This window comes from Mobula hypostoma, chromosome 22 (assembly GCF_963921235.1).
Source record: "Mobula hypostoma chromosome 22, sMobHyp1.1, whole genome shotgun sequence".
In the NCBI taxonomy this organism is placed as follows: domain Eukaryota; kingdom Metazoa; phylum Chordata; class Chondrichthyes; order Myliobatiformes; family Myliobatidae; genus Mobula; species Mobula hypostoma.
The window spans coordinates 53845215-53862617 of record NC_086118.1 but is presented as its reverse complement, the minus strand read 5'-3'; the positions used below and the strand labels follow the sequence as shown (position 1 = coordinate 53862617).

The 17403-nt window shown below is 42.3% G+C and overlaps 1 protein-coding gene across 5 annotated transcripts in view; it reads right to left on the bottom strand.

The window, feature by feature from the left end:
* Positions 1-17403, bottom strand: part of helz (helicase with zinc finger) — a 347073-nt gene that overhangs the window by 200563 nt on the left and 129107 nt on the right. For 2 of the 5 annotated variants that reach the window (XM_063030618.1, XM_063030622.1), the window contains 4 exons: positions 6338-6671; positions 1405-1535; positions 412-456; positions 133-315 (listed from right to left, as the gene is read on the bottom strand). In XM_063030618.1, the coding sequence (XP_062886688.1) occupies positions 133-315; positions 412-456; positions 1405-1535; positions 6338-6671 (693 nt within the window). The remainder of the gene's footprint in view (positions 1-132; positions 316-411; positions 457-1404; positions 1536-6337; positions 6672-17403) is intronic. The other 3 variants (XM_063030619.1, XM_063030620.1, XM_063030621.1) reach the window with 3 other exon arrangements.

The following is a 17403-nucleotide window of genomic DNA, read 5'->3' as shown; positions in this document are numbered from 1 at the left end:
TCCTTGTGAAATTCCTTCAGTCACCAATATAGCGTTGAAACTTCACACGGGTGAACCCATCCAACGTTGCTACTCATCAAGTATTTCCTTAAAAAGGAATAAAAAGTTTAAACAATCGCACAGAAAACTCACCTTGTGTCCTGTTGTTTCAGTATGTGCTTGACTGCCTGTGCTAATGTGAACGTTTTCCCAGTTCCGTAGGGTCCAATGATGAGAACAGGTGGAAGATAGATGGAAAGTGGAGTTGTGATCGCCAAAATAGCTTCCTTCTGTTTAGTATTCAGCCGGGGATCCAACTGCTCGTCCCATTGTCTACTCCAGTAGGATAAAACAAAACAATTATTTGCAACTCGTGACACTCTTGATGACAAAATGTTAGGATATAGATTTTTTCAATAAAAGATATTATACCTAAAATTTACAACATCCAAATGACGTTGTAGAGATATTGCCCATCTGGAAAAAAAAACCCAAAAAGTAAATACTATGGTTAACTGTGAAAATCAGAAGCATGGAATATTGACTAATCTTTTTTCATTGATTTACAAATGCTCCATTAGGCATGTTGCAAGATATGGATTCACAAGAAACAGAGCAAAAGTGAACTCAGAATCTTTGTAAATGTTTCCAATATTTTGTAGTAATTGGGACATAAAGCAGAACCATTAACGCATGGGCAAGGAATGCCACATCAACCATTTAGAACTTCTCCATCTAAAAAGGACTGATTAAACACTTCCCATTGATCCAAATATCTATCCACAATTTTATCCACTTGCCAAGTGCAATTATTCTATTAACACTGTATAATTAGCAAGTGTGCTACTCCTCCAGCACTGTAAATAGAGAAGGCAGGCAGGTCTTTAATAAAATGTTTATCATTATATCTGGAGTTGAAACAGAAGACATCAAGGGAAGCGGTACACAAAATCCTGTTTTGTGTAACTATTTGCAAAGAGAATTTATACACAATATGTTGACACATCTGTAAAGAAAAAAAACACTGGCGGATTTAAGATTTACATGAATATTTCACATTTTCCTATGAACACACTAACAACCAAAGCCTTGTCATAAAAAAAAGTTTCTAATTTCAAAAGCTATGAAAATCAGTTCCATGCTGTTAATCTCACATGAATTATTACTCCCAATCAACAGGTTAACTACCTTTTACTGAATTTTATGCGCATGAATATAGATGAATGCAAATTTTCAAACCTGCTTTTCTCTCTCAGACAGAATGGTCAATCCAACCTTCTGTTTTTTGAAAACACAGCTGAAGGAGGACTATGAAATTTGCCCAGATCTAGATGCCAGCTTCAATAAAGCCATCTGTGGTGAGCGGCATGACTGATGTAATATTAATGCCACATTCTCAACTGTCAGCATGTTGGCACACCATACCTGATGGGACTCCAGGGAATTGTGGGAAACATGCAGACATCTGGAAAGAGAATACTGTTGTCCTTGATTCTGTCCAGGGCATAATGCATTTCACAGAGGGGCAAGCGATTGAGTTGAAACTGAAGTTCAACCTACGAATTAATAACCAGTTGTCAGTGGTTAAAAAATATGTTCAATAGAACAACATACATCTATGTATTGTAGAGTACAATTGTGGTCTTCACAAAGATAAAACTAAAGACTTCAAATAGATTTGTATACATTTCACTTCTAAAACATTCAAGTTTATAAAAACAGGTTTTTGATGTTCACTGGAGACTGGAGGCCGCCAGTCCAGGGGTTGGAGGGCTGCGCGTGGGTGGGTGGGTGGTTGGGAGGAACAGGGCTCATTTTGCTGTTGCTTGGTTTGATCTGTTTTGTTGAATTCTGTCTTGTTTTGCTGAGTATTGTGGGCATGCTACTTTGGCGCCGGAATGTGTAGCGAGACTTCCAGACTGCCCTCAGCACCTTCTCGGTTGTGTTGGTTGCTAATGCAGACGATACGTTCCGCTGTATGTTGTGATGTACATGTGATAAATAAATCTGAATCTGAGGTACCCCTGTCAGCATCGAATGGTTTCAATAGTATGTATGATGAAAAGAGTAGCTATGAATTGGCTGACATTTCCTCTCCAAGCAGCTACCCATTAGCTAGAGAAACTGGAACCCAAAAAACAATTGAAGTGACTTTCCAAAACAACCTCATGCTGGCAAACAGAAATAGATTTCTGAACAAAATTAAGGCAATAATTACATAATTATCTAAAATTCTTGACTGAATCCAATATATCACTGAGCAAACATACTTATTAAATCCAGTTCAAATTTATGCCACATTTTTGAATCACCTTCACATGGATGGAATATCTCACTTCAGTGATAGCTGCATCACTGACAGATGCTCTAGAAATAGCTGTCTATGCCAGTGTATTCTGACAAAAGTTCACCTTAAAAGTTACTTCTTCCTGTTGCATGAAAGGGCCCGAGATAAGAAAGTTATTTTTCTTTCCAAGGCCGGCACAAACCTTTAATTTGTATTTCGCTTGTAAAATTTAGTAAAATAGCAAACTATAGAAATCTTCCTTTTTTTCTATTCTTCCATATTCGTTCAGGTAAAATCTGCCCATCACAGCTACAATTAAGAATGTCAGAGAATGGGCTCTCTATTCCTACATATAATGAGTACAGGTAATGTTTGATTTACATTTCATATTTGCTCTCCCCCTCACCCCCCACATCCTATCCCAAGTTACAGGAGTTTTCACTTGCACACACAACTCTTACAGCTTCCTATCTATCTATAGCACCGACTGCCAAACACTAAGGTTACGACTTGATTTGTGATCCATATTTTCACACATTTCTTTTATGGGACGATGAAACTGGATGTAGTGTGACTCCACAATTACCTTCCCTTTACAAGTCCAAATTCCCTTTATTCAAGGGTGTATCTGAATGGTGAGAGTCAGAAGCCAACTGCTTGAGTTAACTCTTCATTGCCCAACATTCAAACATGAGTGACAACAGAAGATAGTTTTCATTTCACTAATCCAGAAACACCGAAGCCAAGTTTATTTTGCTGTGCATAAAGGCAAAATATTACAAATGATGTAGTGTTAAAATTAAGAAGAAAAAGCCACAAGTACTCAGCTTTGAGGATGCTGTACTATGAGCACTAAACACAAAGACCAGGTTAGCAAAGAACAGGTGAATCTCTGGCTCACTTGGAAGAACCACTTACGCCCTTTGGTAGTGATGAGGAGGTGAAGAGACAGGTGCTACCCACCCTAAAATTGCAAGGCGAAGTGCCAGGACTTGGGAGGGATAAGTGATCAAGGGAGTAATGAAAAGACTGGTTCCTGGGGAAATCAGGAAGGAGAGCAGAGGTGAAGATGTGACTGCTGGAAGGATCATGTCAGAAGTGGTGGAGATGGCAGATGATGGTGTATTGATTGTATGAAGAGACTGGTGGATTGAAAGGTGCAGACCAAGGGAATTCCCTTGCTCCTTTGCCTGGGGTGTCAGCTAAAGCAGACATGTGGGGTATCAATGAGTAAACTTTTCACTGAGGAACACTCAGCTCAGGTTACATATATACACGCAGGCATTTTTGACAGGAGCTTAAGATAGTAATGCAACAGTGCTTTTCTTCACATACTGGAGGGATAATTAACTGTTCCATTCCCACTAGTTTCAATCCTATTTGAACTAAGCAAATAACACATCGCAGTCAAAGTCAAACACAAGGTAAACAGCAGAAAGGGTGAAGGCACCACCACAAAAAATAAACACAAAACAGTGGATTGTTGGTGGTTTAAAAACTCTAACATGAGGAAATCTGTAGATGCTGGAATTTCAAGCAACACACACAAAGCGCTGGCGGAATGCAGCAGGCCAGACAGCATCCATAGGAAGAAGCACAGTCAACGTTTCGGGCCAAGACCTTTTATCAGGTGGTGCAGCTTGAAGGACTAGAAGGGCCTGTATCACACTGTATCTCTAAGTAAAATAAAATAAATAACAAGAGGTTCTGCAGATGCTGGAAATCCAGAGTAACCCACACAAAATGCTGGAGGAACTCAGCAGGTTAGGGGACATCTACGGACAGGACCCTCCTTTTTTCAACTTTATTCATTTCCATAGATGCTGCCTGACCTGCTGACTTCCTCCAGCATTTTGTGTGTGTGTTACTACAACAAAGAGTTTGGGGAAATCTGTGGTCCTGCACTGAGACATGACAGGTTGAACATTAAGAAAATAACATTAATTTTTAAAGTTAAATAACTAAAAGCCTAAGCAATGGTTTGAATTGAGCACCAGTAATATAGAATTTTAAAAACAAATGATTTATTCCCATCATAATTTCATCTGTTAGAAGATTACCCTCAGCAGGAGGGCACAAGGAATGCTATAGACATCGCAGAACACCCTCACTTCCCCAAGTAGCAGCCTCTTCTTCCGAGTAACAACTGACTGATTTGATTTGGTACAGGTAAAGAAAGAAATGTACGTGTTTATTCCCACCAATAGCAGTAACCACACTTCGACCAGACGTTCTACTATTGTCAGTGACGGCAAAGAAGCTCGTGGTGATAGAGCTAACAGTACCATGGGAGACCTGATGCCAAGAGGCTCACGAGAGGAAGCTTGCGAGGTACGAAGACCTGGTGGCGGACTGCAGATGTCAAGGCTGGCAGATGTGGAACTTCCCTGTCGAAGTGGGGGCAAGAGGATTTCCCACCATGTCATGCTGGAAAGTGATGGCAGCTTTAGGGATAGAAGGAAGAGAGCCGTTAACACCATGGCCCAAGCAGCAGAGAGAGCGTCCAGTTGGCTTTGGCTGCGAAGGGATGATAGCAGCTGGATGTCTGACCGTCAGCGGTAGAAGACTGATCACCTTCTGCTGCCCCACCGTCCCGAGGATGTTCCGGGTTTGGGGATGAAACATCTGAAGATGGATGGACCCGGCTGATGACTCGACAGTCCAGCAGCAGAAACATCACAGCTGTTTAAGGTAATGCCAGGGTAACCAGTGGATAAGCCAATGTTTGGCCATCACCCACTGAGTGGCAACTTTATTAAGTACACCTGCACATCAGCTCTGTAATACAAATATCTAATTAGCTAATCATGAGGCAGCAACTCAATGCATAAAAGCATGCCAACATGGCCAAGTAGTTCAATTGTTCAGACCAAACATCAGAAAGGGGAATAAATGAGAATAAATGACTTTGACCATGGAATGATTGCTGGTACCAGATGGAGTGGTTTGTGTATCTTAGAAACTGCTGATTTTCCTGGGACTTTCGCACACCTCAGTCTCTAAAGTTTACCGAGAATGGAGCTAAAAATAAAAAAGAACAACCAGGTGAGTGGTAATTCAGTGGACGAAAACAGCTTATTAATGAGGGAGGTCAGAGGAGAATGGTCAGACTGGTTCCAGCTGACAGAAGGTGACAGTGACTCAAATAACCACACATTAAAACAGTGGAGTACAGAAGAACATGTCTGAACATTGACGTGTTCAGCAACAGAAAACCGTGAACATACACTCGGTGATTCTTGGAAAGGCAGAAGTGCCATACAGACAGTGCCAACCGGGAGACCACAGAGCCTTTGGTTAATGGTAGGGGACCATGGCATAAAAAAGGTTGGAAACCCCTGGATTAGATCATGCAGGTTTGTATACATTAGGTTTAGAACGAGAAGGGAACCATACAAAGCTTATTAAATTTTATTAGAGCTTGACAAATTGAATGCAAATAGTTTCCCTGGCAGAAATGCATAGAACCAGAAGTCAGAATCTCAGGTAATAGGAAAGATATGTGGAGCATGGATGAGGAGAATTTTTATACTGCAGGGGGTGGGGGAAGCTGGTGGAATTTGTTATCACAAAAGGCTGCAGAGTCTAAACTACCAAATGTATTTTCGACTGATATATTTCTGGGCAGAATAGTGAAAGAACTGGAATATAGTATTGAGATAGTTAGCTATGATTACTTTGAATGATGGAACAGGCTCGATGCAGAAGTTCATACAAAATGCTGGAGGAACTCAGCAGGTCAGGCAGCATCTGTGGAAATGAATAACCAGTCGCTGTTTTGGCCAAGACTCTTTATCAATCCTGATGAAAGGTCTCAGTCCGAAATGTTGACTGCTTATCAATTTCCATACTGTAGATGATGCCTGACCTGCTGAGTTACTCCAGCATTCTGTACGTGTTGCTCTGGATTTCCAGCATCTGCAGAATCTCTTCCGTGTAACCAATGCGGAAATTGCCTACTCCTCCAACAAATTTTCTATATTTCTCACAATGAAGCAACCATTCCACAACAAGTTGCTTTACACTTAAAATTTATAAAACAATCTTGAATGCAGCAAAAGCACAATTTACCTGTATCTCTCGATCTGCTCTGAGCTTAAGTTCCTCGCAACATTCCTTGGTCAGTCTCAAGTAAATGCATTCCTTAGTTTTCTCTTCAATCATGGCTTCATAAACCTTTTCTTTGGTTCCCTGGACTTGCATGGACCGCTCTTTAGTTATTGGCAACAGCAAGACAGAATTGACTTTGGTCATTACTAATCGTCCGGCCAAAGTTTCTTCTGAAAGAGTCTCTGTGAGTTTGAAGCGAGCAAATAGCTGTCCATTCTGAGCATACTTAGCACCGCCTGAAACGCCAGTAAGCATGAAGTTTGCCACCAGATATAAATTTACTTTAATGTTGAACCTGCAAAGTAAACAGAGATCCTTTATTAAAATGTAAAGCATTTTTCAAGTAGTTATACAATGCCATACACAGACCTATGGCTCAGAAACAATCATCCCATAAACAAAACACATAATAAATTACTGCAGACACTACAAATCTGAAATAGCAGGTCGGGTAGCATCTGTGTTGACAGAAAAACAATGAATGTTCTGGGTCCATGATCATTCACTAATATGAATATGCCTCAACATGAAAAGTGAAATTGTTTCTCCCTCCATCAGTGCTTCCTGAACAACTTTTCATTTCTCTTTGATAACATCGATAATTTTATTTTTAAAGAAACTGATGCAATAGATATTTTCAACTGACAATTTGCTGAAGTGCTTGTTGTCGTCAAGGGATAATTACTAAACAACATCACACTTTATTTTGGTTCCTTTACCAACACTATGCTATCTGCACCCCACCACCATCGTAGTGATGTCCACCAATTCCAAGATCAAGAATATCATATGACATCACCATATAATCAAAAACACTGGTGGGAAGCACTTGCCAACAAAATTGCTCTAGCTCAAGATCAAAGAATTTGAAATCAAGACAAGGAACAAATCAGGTAAAAAAATATAATAAACATTTGGAGGTTAAATATTAACAGGTTAGTCAACGGTAATGATACAACAAGTTAGCAACTATAGAGACAGACCGACATGGCAAATGGGCAGCCTGACACAGGAATTTCAAGTTTGAAGCAATGAATTCCTACAGGGAAAGCAAAGATTCTGAACGCAGCCTCAAATACACTACAAATAAAAAAGGGATGGCTTACGAAAACAGTAATTAGGAATTTTGTTAGAAATAGGAAAACAAGGTATTCCATTCAGGGGTAATTGTGAACCACAAGCACTGATGTTACCAGCTTGGGGTAGAGTGGGGCAGCACAGTAGTAAAGCGATTGGCACATTTTGTTACATGCCAGGTTAAACTAGTTTGGTAGAGGGGTGGGAATCAGAATGTGAGTGCAGAGATTAGGGTAGAAGGACAAGGGCATGATGCTATGTGGTCTGAGTTGGTGAGGAAGGACAGGCGAGGACAAAACATAAATGTAGCCAGTTAGAGGGGTTGAAATGTGTCTATTTCAACACTAGGAGTATTAGGAATAAAGAGGATGAACTTATAGAGCATGGATCAGTATGTGGAACTACAATGTTGTGGCCGTTACTGAAACTTGGCTGCAGGAAGGGCAGGATTGGCTGATGCAGGTATTGGGGTTTAGGTGTTTTAAAAGGAATAGGATAGGAGGTAGAAAAGTTGGGGGGGGGGAGAGTAGCATTACTGATCAGGGATAGTATCACGGCTATCGAAAGGGAAGACGCTGCAGAGGGAGTCGGTGTGGGTGGAAGTCAGAAATAGGAAGGGATCAATCACTGTGCTGGGAGTAGTCTATAGGCCCCCACATAGCCCTCGGGACACCAAGGAGCAGATAAGCAGGCAGATTTTAGAATGGTGCAGGAAATACAGGGTTGTAGTTATGAGTAATTTCAACTTCCCTCATATTGACTGGCACCTCCTGACTGCAAGGGGAATAGATGGGGCTGAATTTGTCAGGTATGTTCAAGAAGAATTCCTAACACAGTATGTGGACCGGCCGACGAGAGGAGAGGCCACACTGGATCTACAAACATAGTTCTGGGTAATGAACCTGGTCAGGTGGCAGACCTCTTGGTGGGGGAGCATTTTGGTGAGAGTGACCGCAACTCCCCTAGCTTCAGCATAGCTATGGAAAAGGATAAAAACAGAAAAAATGGGAAAGTGCTTAACTGGGGAAGGGCTAACTATGAAGGGATGAGGCAGGAACTAGCGAGAGTAAATGGAAAACAGATGATCAAGGGTGAAAGCACAGAGTAATGTGGAGGAAGTTTAGGGACCACTTGTGCTTGGTTCAGGATAGGTTTGTGTCACTGAGACAAGGAAAAAATGGTAGGAAAAGGGAACCGTGGCTGACAAAACACGTGAGGCAACTTGTCAAGAGGAAGAAGGAAGCATATGTTAGATATAAGAAGCAGGAAGGGCTCATGAGAAATATAGGGTAGCCAGTAAGGAGTTTAAGAAAGGACTTAGGAGAGCTCGAAGGGGGCATGAGAAGGCCTTGGCATGTAGGATTAAGGAAAACCCCAAGGCGTTCTATGCGTACGTGAAGAACAGAAGGATGACAAGAATGAAGGTGGGGCCGCTAAATGATAAAGAAGGCAACATGTGCCTGGAGGTGGAGGAGGTTAGGGAAGTCCTAAATGAATACTTTGCTTCAGTATTCACAAGTGAAAAGGACCTTGACCTTGAAATAGAACAGGCCTGTGTGCTGGACAATGTGAAGATTAAGGAAGAAGTAGTGTTGGATCTTCTTAAAAACATCAAGATTGATAAGTCCCCAGGGCCAGACATGATATACCCCAGGTTGCTGTGAGAAGTGAGAGAAGAGATCGCTGGAACAGTAGCTATGATCTTTGAATCCTCTTTGGCTGCAGGGGAGGTGCCGGAGGATTGAAGAATGGCAAATGTAGTTTCCCTGTTTAAAAAAGGTGGGAGAATCCTGGGAACTATAGACCGGCGAGTCTTACGCCAGTGGTCTGCAAACTGTTGGAAAGGATTCTTAAGGATAGGATCTACGAGCACTTGGAGAAATACAGTCTACTCAAGGATAGTCAACATGGCTTTGTGAAAGGAAGGTCATGCCTCACGAGCCTAATTAAGTTTTTTGAAGAGGTAATGAAAGAAATTGATGAGGGTAGGGCGGTAGATGTGGTCCACATGGATTTCAGCAAGGCATTTGACAAGGTCCCCCACGAGAGACTCATCCAGAAAGTCATGAGGCATAGGATCAGTGGAACCTTGGCTGTTTGGATAAAAAATTGGCTTAAAGGAAGAAAGCAGAGGGAAGGAAAGTATTCTGCCTGGAGGTCAGTGACTAGTGGGGTGCTGCAAGGATCTGTCCTGGGACCCCTGCTCTTTGTGATTTTTATAAATGACCTGGATGAAGAGGCGGAAGGATGGGTGAGTAAGTTTGCGGATGACACGAAGATTGAAGGAGTTGTGGATGGAGTTGTAGGTTGTCGAAGGTTACAAGAGGATATAGACAGGATGCAGAGTTGGCAGAAAAGTGGCAGATGGAGTTCAATCCGGGTAAGTGTGAGGAGATGCATTTTGGAAGGACAAACCAGAAGGCTGAGTACAGGGTTAATGGTCAGTTACTTAAGAGTGTGGATGAATAGAGGGACCTTGGGGTTCAAATCCACACATCCCTCAAGGTCACTACACAGGTTGATAGGATAGTTAAGAAGGCCTATGGGATGCTAGGCTTCATTAATAGGGGGATTGAGTTCAAGAGAAGAGAGGTCATGTTGCAAATCTCTACAATCTCTGGTGAGACCACACTTAAGAGTATTGTGTTCAGTTCTGGTCACCTCATTATAGGAAGGATGTGGAATCTACGGAGAGGATGCAGAGATTTACCAGGATGTTGCCTGGATTGGAAAACAAGTCTTATGAAGCAAGGTTAGCAGAGCTGGGATTTTTCCCTTTGGAGCATAGAAGGATGAGAGGGGACTTGTTAGAGGTCTACAAGATTATGAGAGGCATAGATAGGGTGGATAGCCAGTACCTGTTTCCCAGGTAAGCAAACACCAGAGGCATACGTACAAAGTTAAGGGAGGGAAGTTTAGGGGAGACATCAGGGGTAAGTTTTTTACACAGAGGGTTGTGGGTGCCTGGATTGACTTGCCAGGGATGGTGGTGGAGGCTAAAACATTAGGGATACTTAAGAGCCCCTTGGACAGGCACAAGGATGAAAGAAAAATAGAGGGTTACGGGGTAGTGTAGATTTAGTACTTTTTTTTAAAAGGAATATATAGGTCGCCACAACATCGAGGGCCGAAGGGCCTGTACTGTGCTGTAGTATTCTAGTGTCTAGTTAAGATTGCGGTTCCATTCCTGCTGCTGTCTTGAAGGAGTTTGCATGTTGTCTGCGACTGCAGGGATTTCCTCCAGGTGCTTCAGTTTCCTCCCACATTCCAAAAACATACAGTTAGGGTTAATGAATCGTGGGCATGCTATGCTGGTGCTAAATATGCAATGACAGCACAATCCTCACTAATTTGATTTGATGCAAAGCAAACTATTTCACTGTATGTTTCCATGTACACGTGAGAATTAAATAAAGCTAATCCCATAAAGAGAAATCTGTGAAGGAATGAAGGAACTAAATCGAGTTGGATAGTTTGCAGATGGACTCACTTCTCTGCAGGCAAAAATATGTTCTGCATTCCACACGGCCTGTCACGCATTCGGCTGAAGAATACTTTGGAAAGAACAAGATTATGGAAAATGAAAGAGAGTGCTCCTCGTATATAATTCACTGAAAATGAACGTGCAAGTGCACCAGGCATTTTGAAAGGCAAACAGTATGTTGGCCTTTATTATAAAAGGATTTGAGAACAAGAGCAAAGATATCTTACTGAAGTTTTAAACAATCTTGGCGACAGCACACCTGAAGTTTTACAATTTTTGATTTCTTACCTAAAAAAGGGCAGGTTGCTATAAAGAGATATAAGCAAAGATTCACCAGTCTGTCCCTGGTGGAGCTGTGTTTCTAGCAAAGGAGGTGTAAGGTGCCCCTTCCCTCTGCTAGCCTGCAGGTCACCCTTAGGAAAGGTATAGCACCTGCTTATCCCCCGATCAGGGTTATGTGAAGCCATCGAAGCAGGTGGTGGATGGTCACGTGAGAAGTTGGAGCATATCACAAGTCCTGGTCAGGGAACGACTGACACCAAGCAGACAACCTCTGAAGAGTATTGATACTGGCTGGGGTCACCTGTCTTGTAAAGACACTGCCCAGAGGAAGGCAATGGCAAACCACTTCTGTAGAATAGATGGTCATGGAAAGACCATCTATCGCCCATGTTATACAACACGGCAAATAACTAGCAAATGCCCCTACAATGGCAGGTCTGTCACATGAGAAAACAGCAAGTACGTACACCTCTGTTCTCTAGAGTTTAGAAAAATGAGACTCAGCCGCAATGAAATGCACAAAACCCTGAGGTTTCAGCAAGGTAAATGCCAACAGCATATTTTCACTGACTAAGGGAGTCAGTCTTAAAATAAGCAGTATGCCATTTATAACTGAAATGAGGAGAAATTTCTTCATTTAGAATGTTCTGCCCTAGATAGCTGTAGAAACTTAGTCACTGACTTCATTCACAGCACAGATCAACAGGCTTCTGAAAATTAATGGAATGAAAGGATGAAAGGCAATGGAAAAAAGGTAAGAGAATGATGGCTGAGGTAAAAGGTTGGTAATGATCATATGAATGACAGCACAGGCTTTGGCGACTAGATCAGGGGTCTCCAACCCTTTTTGCACCGCGGACCGGTTTAACATTGACAATATTCTTGTGGACCGGCCGACCGGGGGTGGGGGCATGGAGTGTTCAAGTAGGGTTAAACTCACCTCAACATGTCTTTTACAGTTAGAGTTGCCAACTTTCTCACTCCCAAATAAGGGACAAAAGTAGCAGTCAAATACAGCACACTTGGGTTTACCCCAGGAAAGACTATCGTGACCATGAAGCCTTGCGCGGGCACCTGCGTGTGCATGCGCATACGTGCCAATTTTTTTCCCACAAATCAGTTTTGGCTTACTCTTCCCAACTACACTGTACATACATTATTTCTACTTTATATAGGCTGTGTATTTATCATATCATTCCTGCTTTTACTATATGTTACTGTTATTTTAGGTTTTATGTGTTATTTGGTATGATTTGGTAGGTTATTTTTTGGGTCTGGGAACACTGAAAAAGTTTTCCCATTTAAATTAATGGTAATTGCTTCTTCACTTTACGCCATTTCGGCACGAAAGGTTTCATAGGAATGCTCTACCTTAGCGGGGGGGAAATATGGGACAAGGGTGGTCCCGTATGGGAGAAACCAATTCAACCCAATATACGGGATGTCCCGGCAAATATGGGACAGCTGGCAACCCTATGTTCAAGTTCAACAGAGCATGACAGGGAATGAGGAAAGGTGCAGCAGACTCATATCGTTTCTTCATGGCCCGGTAGTTGGGAACCGCTAGACTAGATTGACTTGTGCTCCTAGTTTTTAATGTTTCTTGTAAACTCCCCATTTGGAAGTTTAAGTATATGTGCATGTCTGTATGTTTGGAGGGAAGAAGTTAGAATGAAAACATAAGATGTTAAACTTTATACGAAGAATGGGAAGGAACTGGAAATTCAGGGTCCCAATGTACAATTAAACGGTGTGACAGAAAGACTTTTATTAGAGATTGACAAAAATGGGGAAGATGGAATCTAATCCCTTAGGATGACATAGCTAACGATAAATGGATTTAACAATAGACAGGACATTAATCATTTATAACAAGACACTGAAAATACAGTAAGTGGAGAAGCTAGCAACAACGGCAATGTGCATAAAGATTAAAAAAATAGAGATGGAAAATCATACTGTCCAGCTGTGTTTTATTTTAAGGCATCTGTTAGTCTCGTGAAACCCTGGATTTGCACCTTGGAAGGTTTCCAGGGCACAGGCCTGGGCAAGGTTGTATGGAAGACCGGCAGTTGCCCATGTTGCAAGTCTCCCCTCCCCACGCCACCGATGTTGTCCAAGGGAAGGGGACAAGGGCCGATACAGCTTGGCACTGGTGTCGTCGCAGAGCAATGTGTGGTTAAGTGCCTTGCTCAAGGACACAACACACTGCCTCAGCTGAGGCTCGAACTAGTGACCTTCAGATCACTAGACTGACACCTTAACCACTTGTCCAGCTGTAGGACAACAGAATGAAAGAAATAAAAGTACCGTAAAATATATAAATCGCTTAAAGCTCTCCACGTCTTCCTTGACAACAGAACTGACCAGTTCCCCTTCACTACTACTACCCTCCTCCATCTGGTGGAAACTGGTCTTCACCCTCAAAAATTTCTCCTTCGGTTCCTCCCACTTTCTCCAAAATCAAGGGGTAGCCATGGGCACCCACATCGGCCCCATCTATGCCTGCCTTTTCACTGGCTACTTGGAACACTGCATGTTTCAAGTCTTCCCTGGTAAAGCTCCCCCAACTCTTTCAAAGATTCAAAGTACATTTATTATCAAAGAATGTATATATTATACAACCTTGAAATTTGTTTGCTTACAGGCAGCCACAAAGCAAGATGAATCCCATGAAAGAAAAAAAATTAAAAAAAAGACCAATACCTGATGTGTAAGAGAAAGGGGGCAAAAACACAAATCATGCAAACAATTGAAGCAAACAACATTTCCAACATAATTGAGACCTCAGATCCAAACCCTGGAGCAGCCAAGAGTAGGCCCAAAGCCCCACGTAGCACTTCATCATATTAACGGGCATGGAGCACAACAGCCAGGGCAGTCTTCATAGCCTCTGCACCATGGAGAGAGGAGTGACCATCGCGAAGATGGTTCTCGCCTCCGATTTGGGCCAGCACTTAAACTGTCCAAACAGCGGATCACACCTTGCACTAGGACCTGGCTAATGAGAAGAACTTGAGGCCTAGACCATGCCGCCCAGCGACTCACTCTGGGCCCAGATTTTGCCACCCAACTCAAAGCTACTCTCAAACTCTTCAAGTCAGCTCAGCACTCAGAGCAATCCAACCTCGCACCCAGGCCAGCTGTTACAGCATTGAATCTCCTCTGCCTCGACCTCTCCTCTCCAATTGGCTCACTCCATTTGCATTGATTCTACAACACACCATCTTGGCTCATTCCCCGAACTCGCCTTGCCACCCCCTTGCCCCCTTGCTATTTGCGATGATAATTTAACACAATTCACCACGGAAAATTAGTTTTTAGTCAAATTTCTTAACAACTACCAGTGAGCTGTTGCATGCATTCAGCAGCACCACCTTTTCTTTCTACACTACATTGATGACTGGCATTGGTGCTGCCTCATGAACCCATGTCGAGCTTGCCAATTTAATCAAGTTTGCCTCCAACTTCCACTCTGCCCTCAAATTCACTTGGTCCATTTATAACACCTCTCTCTCCTTTTTCGATCTCTGCCTCCATCACTGGAGACAAACTGTCACCGAGACCTTCTATAAACCCACCGATCCTCACGGCTATCTTGGCTATACCTCTTCCAACCCTATTTCCTGCAAAAACGCCATTCCCTTTTCTCAGTTCCTTCAGCTCAGCCGCATCCGTTCCCAGGATGAGGTTTTCTTTTCCAGAACATCAGAGGTGTCCTCCTTCTTAAAGGACAGGGTTTCACTTACCCCCCACCATTGATGCTGCCCTCACACATATTTCCTCCACTTCCCAGTCATCTGCACTCACCCCACCTTCCCACCACCTTAACAGTGATATAGTCTCTTTTGTCCTCACCTACCACACCACAAGCCTCTGCATCCAACACATCATTCTCCGCAACTTCCGCCATCTTCAACAGAACCCTACCACCAAACACATCTTTACCTATCTTCACCTTTCGACAGGGATCTGTGATTCCCTTGTCCATTTATCCCTCCCCACTAATCTCCTTCTTGGCTCTAATCCTTGCAAGTGGCAGAAGTGCTACACCTGCCCATTTACCTCCTCCCTCACCTCCATCCAGGTCCCTAAATAGTCCTTCCAAGTGAGGCAACACTTCGCCTGCAAATCTGTTTGGGTCTTCTGCAGCATCTAGTGCTCCTGGTGCAGCCCCCTCTACAATGATAAGACCTGACGTAGATTAGGGGACCATTTTGTCATACATCTCAGCTCCATCTTCAAAAAAAAGCTGCATTTCCTGGTGGCTTACCATTTTAATTCCTATCCCCGTTCCCATTCCAAATGTCAATCTATGGCCTTCTCTTCTTCCACAATGAGGCCACTCTCAGGTTGAAGGACTTTTCCACTTATCACCTCCCAGCTTCTTACTTTATCTCCATTCCCACCCACCTGGCTTCACCTATCACCTTCTCGCTTGTCCTCCTCCCACCACCTTATTCTGGCATCTTCGCCCTTCCTTTCAGTCCTGTTGAAGGACCTTGTCCCAAAACATCTACTGTTTGTTCATTTCAATAGACGTTGCCTGACTTGCTGAATTCCTCCAGCATTACGTGTGCGTTGCTCTAAATTTCCAGCATCTGCAGAATTTGTGTTCACCATAAAATACAATCTAAATTGCTAAAACTGATGGAAAGGCAATTCTCAGGTGGAAAAACCTGGAAGAAATTAACACATTTACTCTAGATGGGTGAAACTAATCTATTGGTACCAAGAGAATCTTTCAAGATTCAGTCTTGTCTGTGAACTAGGTAGGTCTCGTCTAGATTTAGCATTTGCTTTGAATGTAGTCAAAAGATTACAAAGTAATATTGAAAGGTCAGGGAATGCATGCAGGACAGAAAAACACACAAAAAAACAAAAGCTTTAGATAGAATTGGTATGCTCAGAATCTGAAGACATTAGGATTACATTGGTGGGTTTACACTGCAGATATGTTGTGAAAGGTAAAATGAAAAGATCGTCTGTAGAGAGATATGAAGCAACTCATTAATCTAGGCAATATTACCCACTCACAATGGGGAATAGAGGGGAATTTTTACTATCTGTACATCATTCCTTCTTTAAAACTCAATCCAGTTTCTAAACCCATTTAAATTATTTCCTACACCAAGACAAAATGCCCACTTTTATAGCTTTAGATTCAAGATCAATATTGTTTCTTGTCATTCTTTAGAACACGAGTTGTAAAGGAGAACAAAATGATTGTTACTCTGGATCCAATGCAGCAAACTAAAACACAATAAGCATAAAGAACATAATTAACAATAAAAATAAACACAATTAATAGAAATATAAAAGCAATCCCATAAAACACAATGTACAAGTAACTGTTCTATTCATTGACTGATTGTATGTACGTAAGGTGATGTGTATGTAGTAGTAGTGTAGGATGCAGGGTGTTAATGGGTTGATCAGCCTGAACGTGAGGCGGAAGTAACTTTTAACGAGTGTAGTGCCCCTGGCCTGGATGCTGTGTAGTCTCTTTTCTGATGGATGTGGGACAAATAGTCCATAAAGCAAGGTGGGTGGCAACCTTCATGATATTGCCGGCCTTTTTCCAGCACATTGTTGTACACATGTCCTTGATGGCACATAGACTGGTGCTGATGATGAATTGGGAACTTTTAACTACCCATTTATTCATACTTATAGATGTTTTTACTTTGATTCCAATGTTATTCAAACTCTCACCTCTTCGATAATATTAAGTAGTTCAACCTGAGGTGGGACAAAGCAATACAACAGATTGACGTCATTTCTTCGACAGTAACCATTCATTCCATCCACTAGTGGTCATAGTGTATATACAGTCCAAGCTCCACTATAGCATGTCCCAAACCCACAACCTCTACTTTCAAGCAAGGAAAGGGGACAAAGTACACCAACATTCTGGGATACAGCGGCTTCGACGGGGCCAACCAAAGGTGTAGCTGTCTTTTTAAATGCATTTGTTATAATCACAATACACCGGTGGACATTAAGAACTTAAAGCACTGCAGGTCTACCCCATCAGCGAGTTACTCGTTGGCAGGGAAACTGAAGGAGCTGGGCTTGGTATAGATTTTGCTGTTGCCTGCGTCACAGAGACGTCGGTGTACAGTCTAACAATGAGTGGTTGTCTCAGTCACTTTTCTTGTGATTGCAAGACCCTGGTGGACTT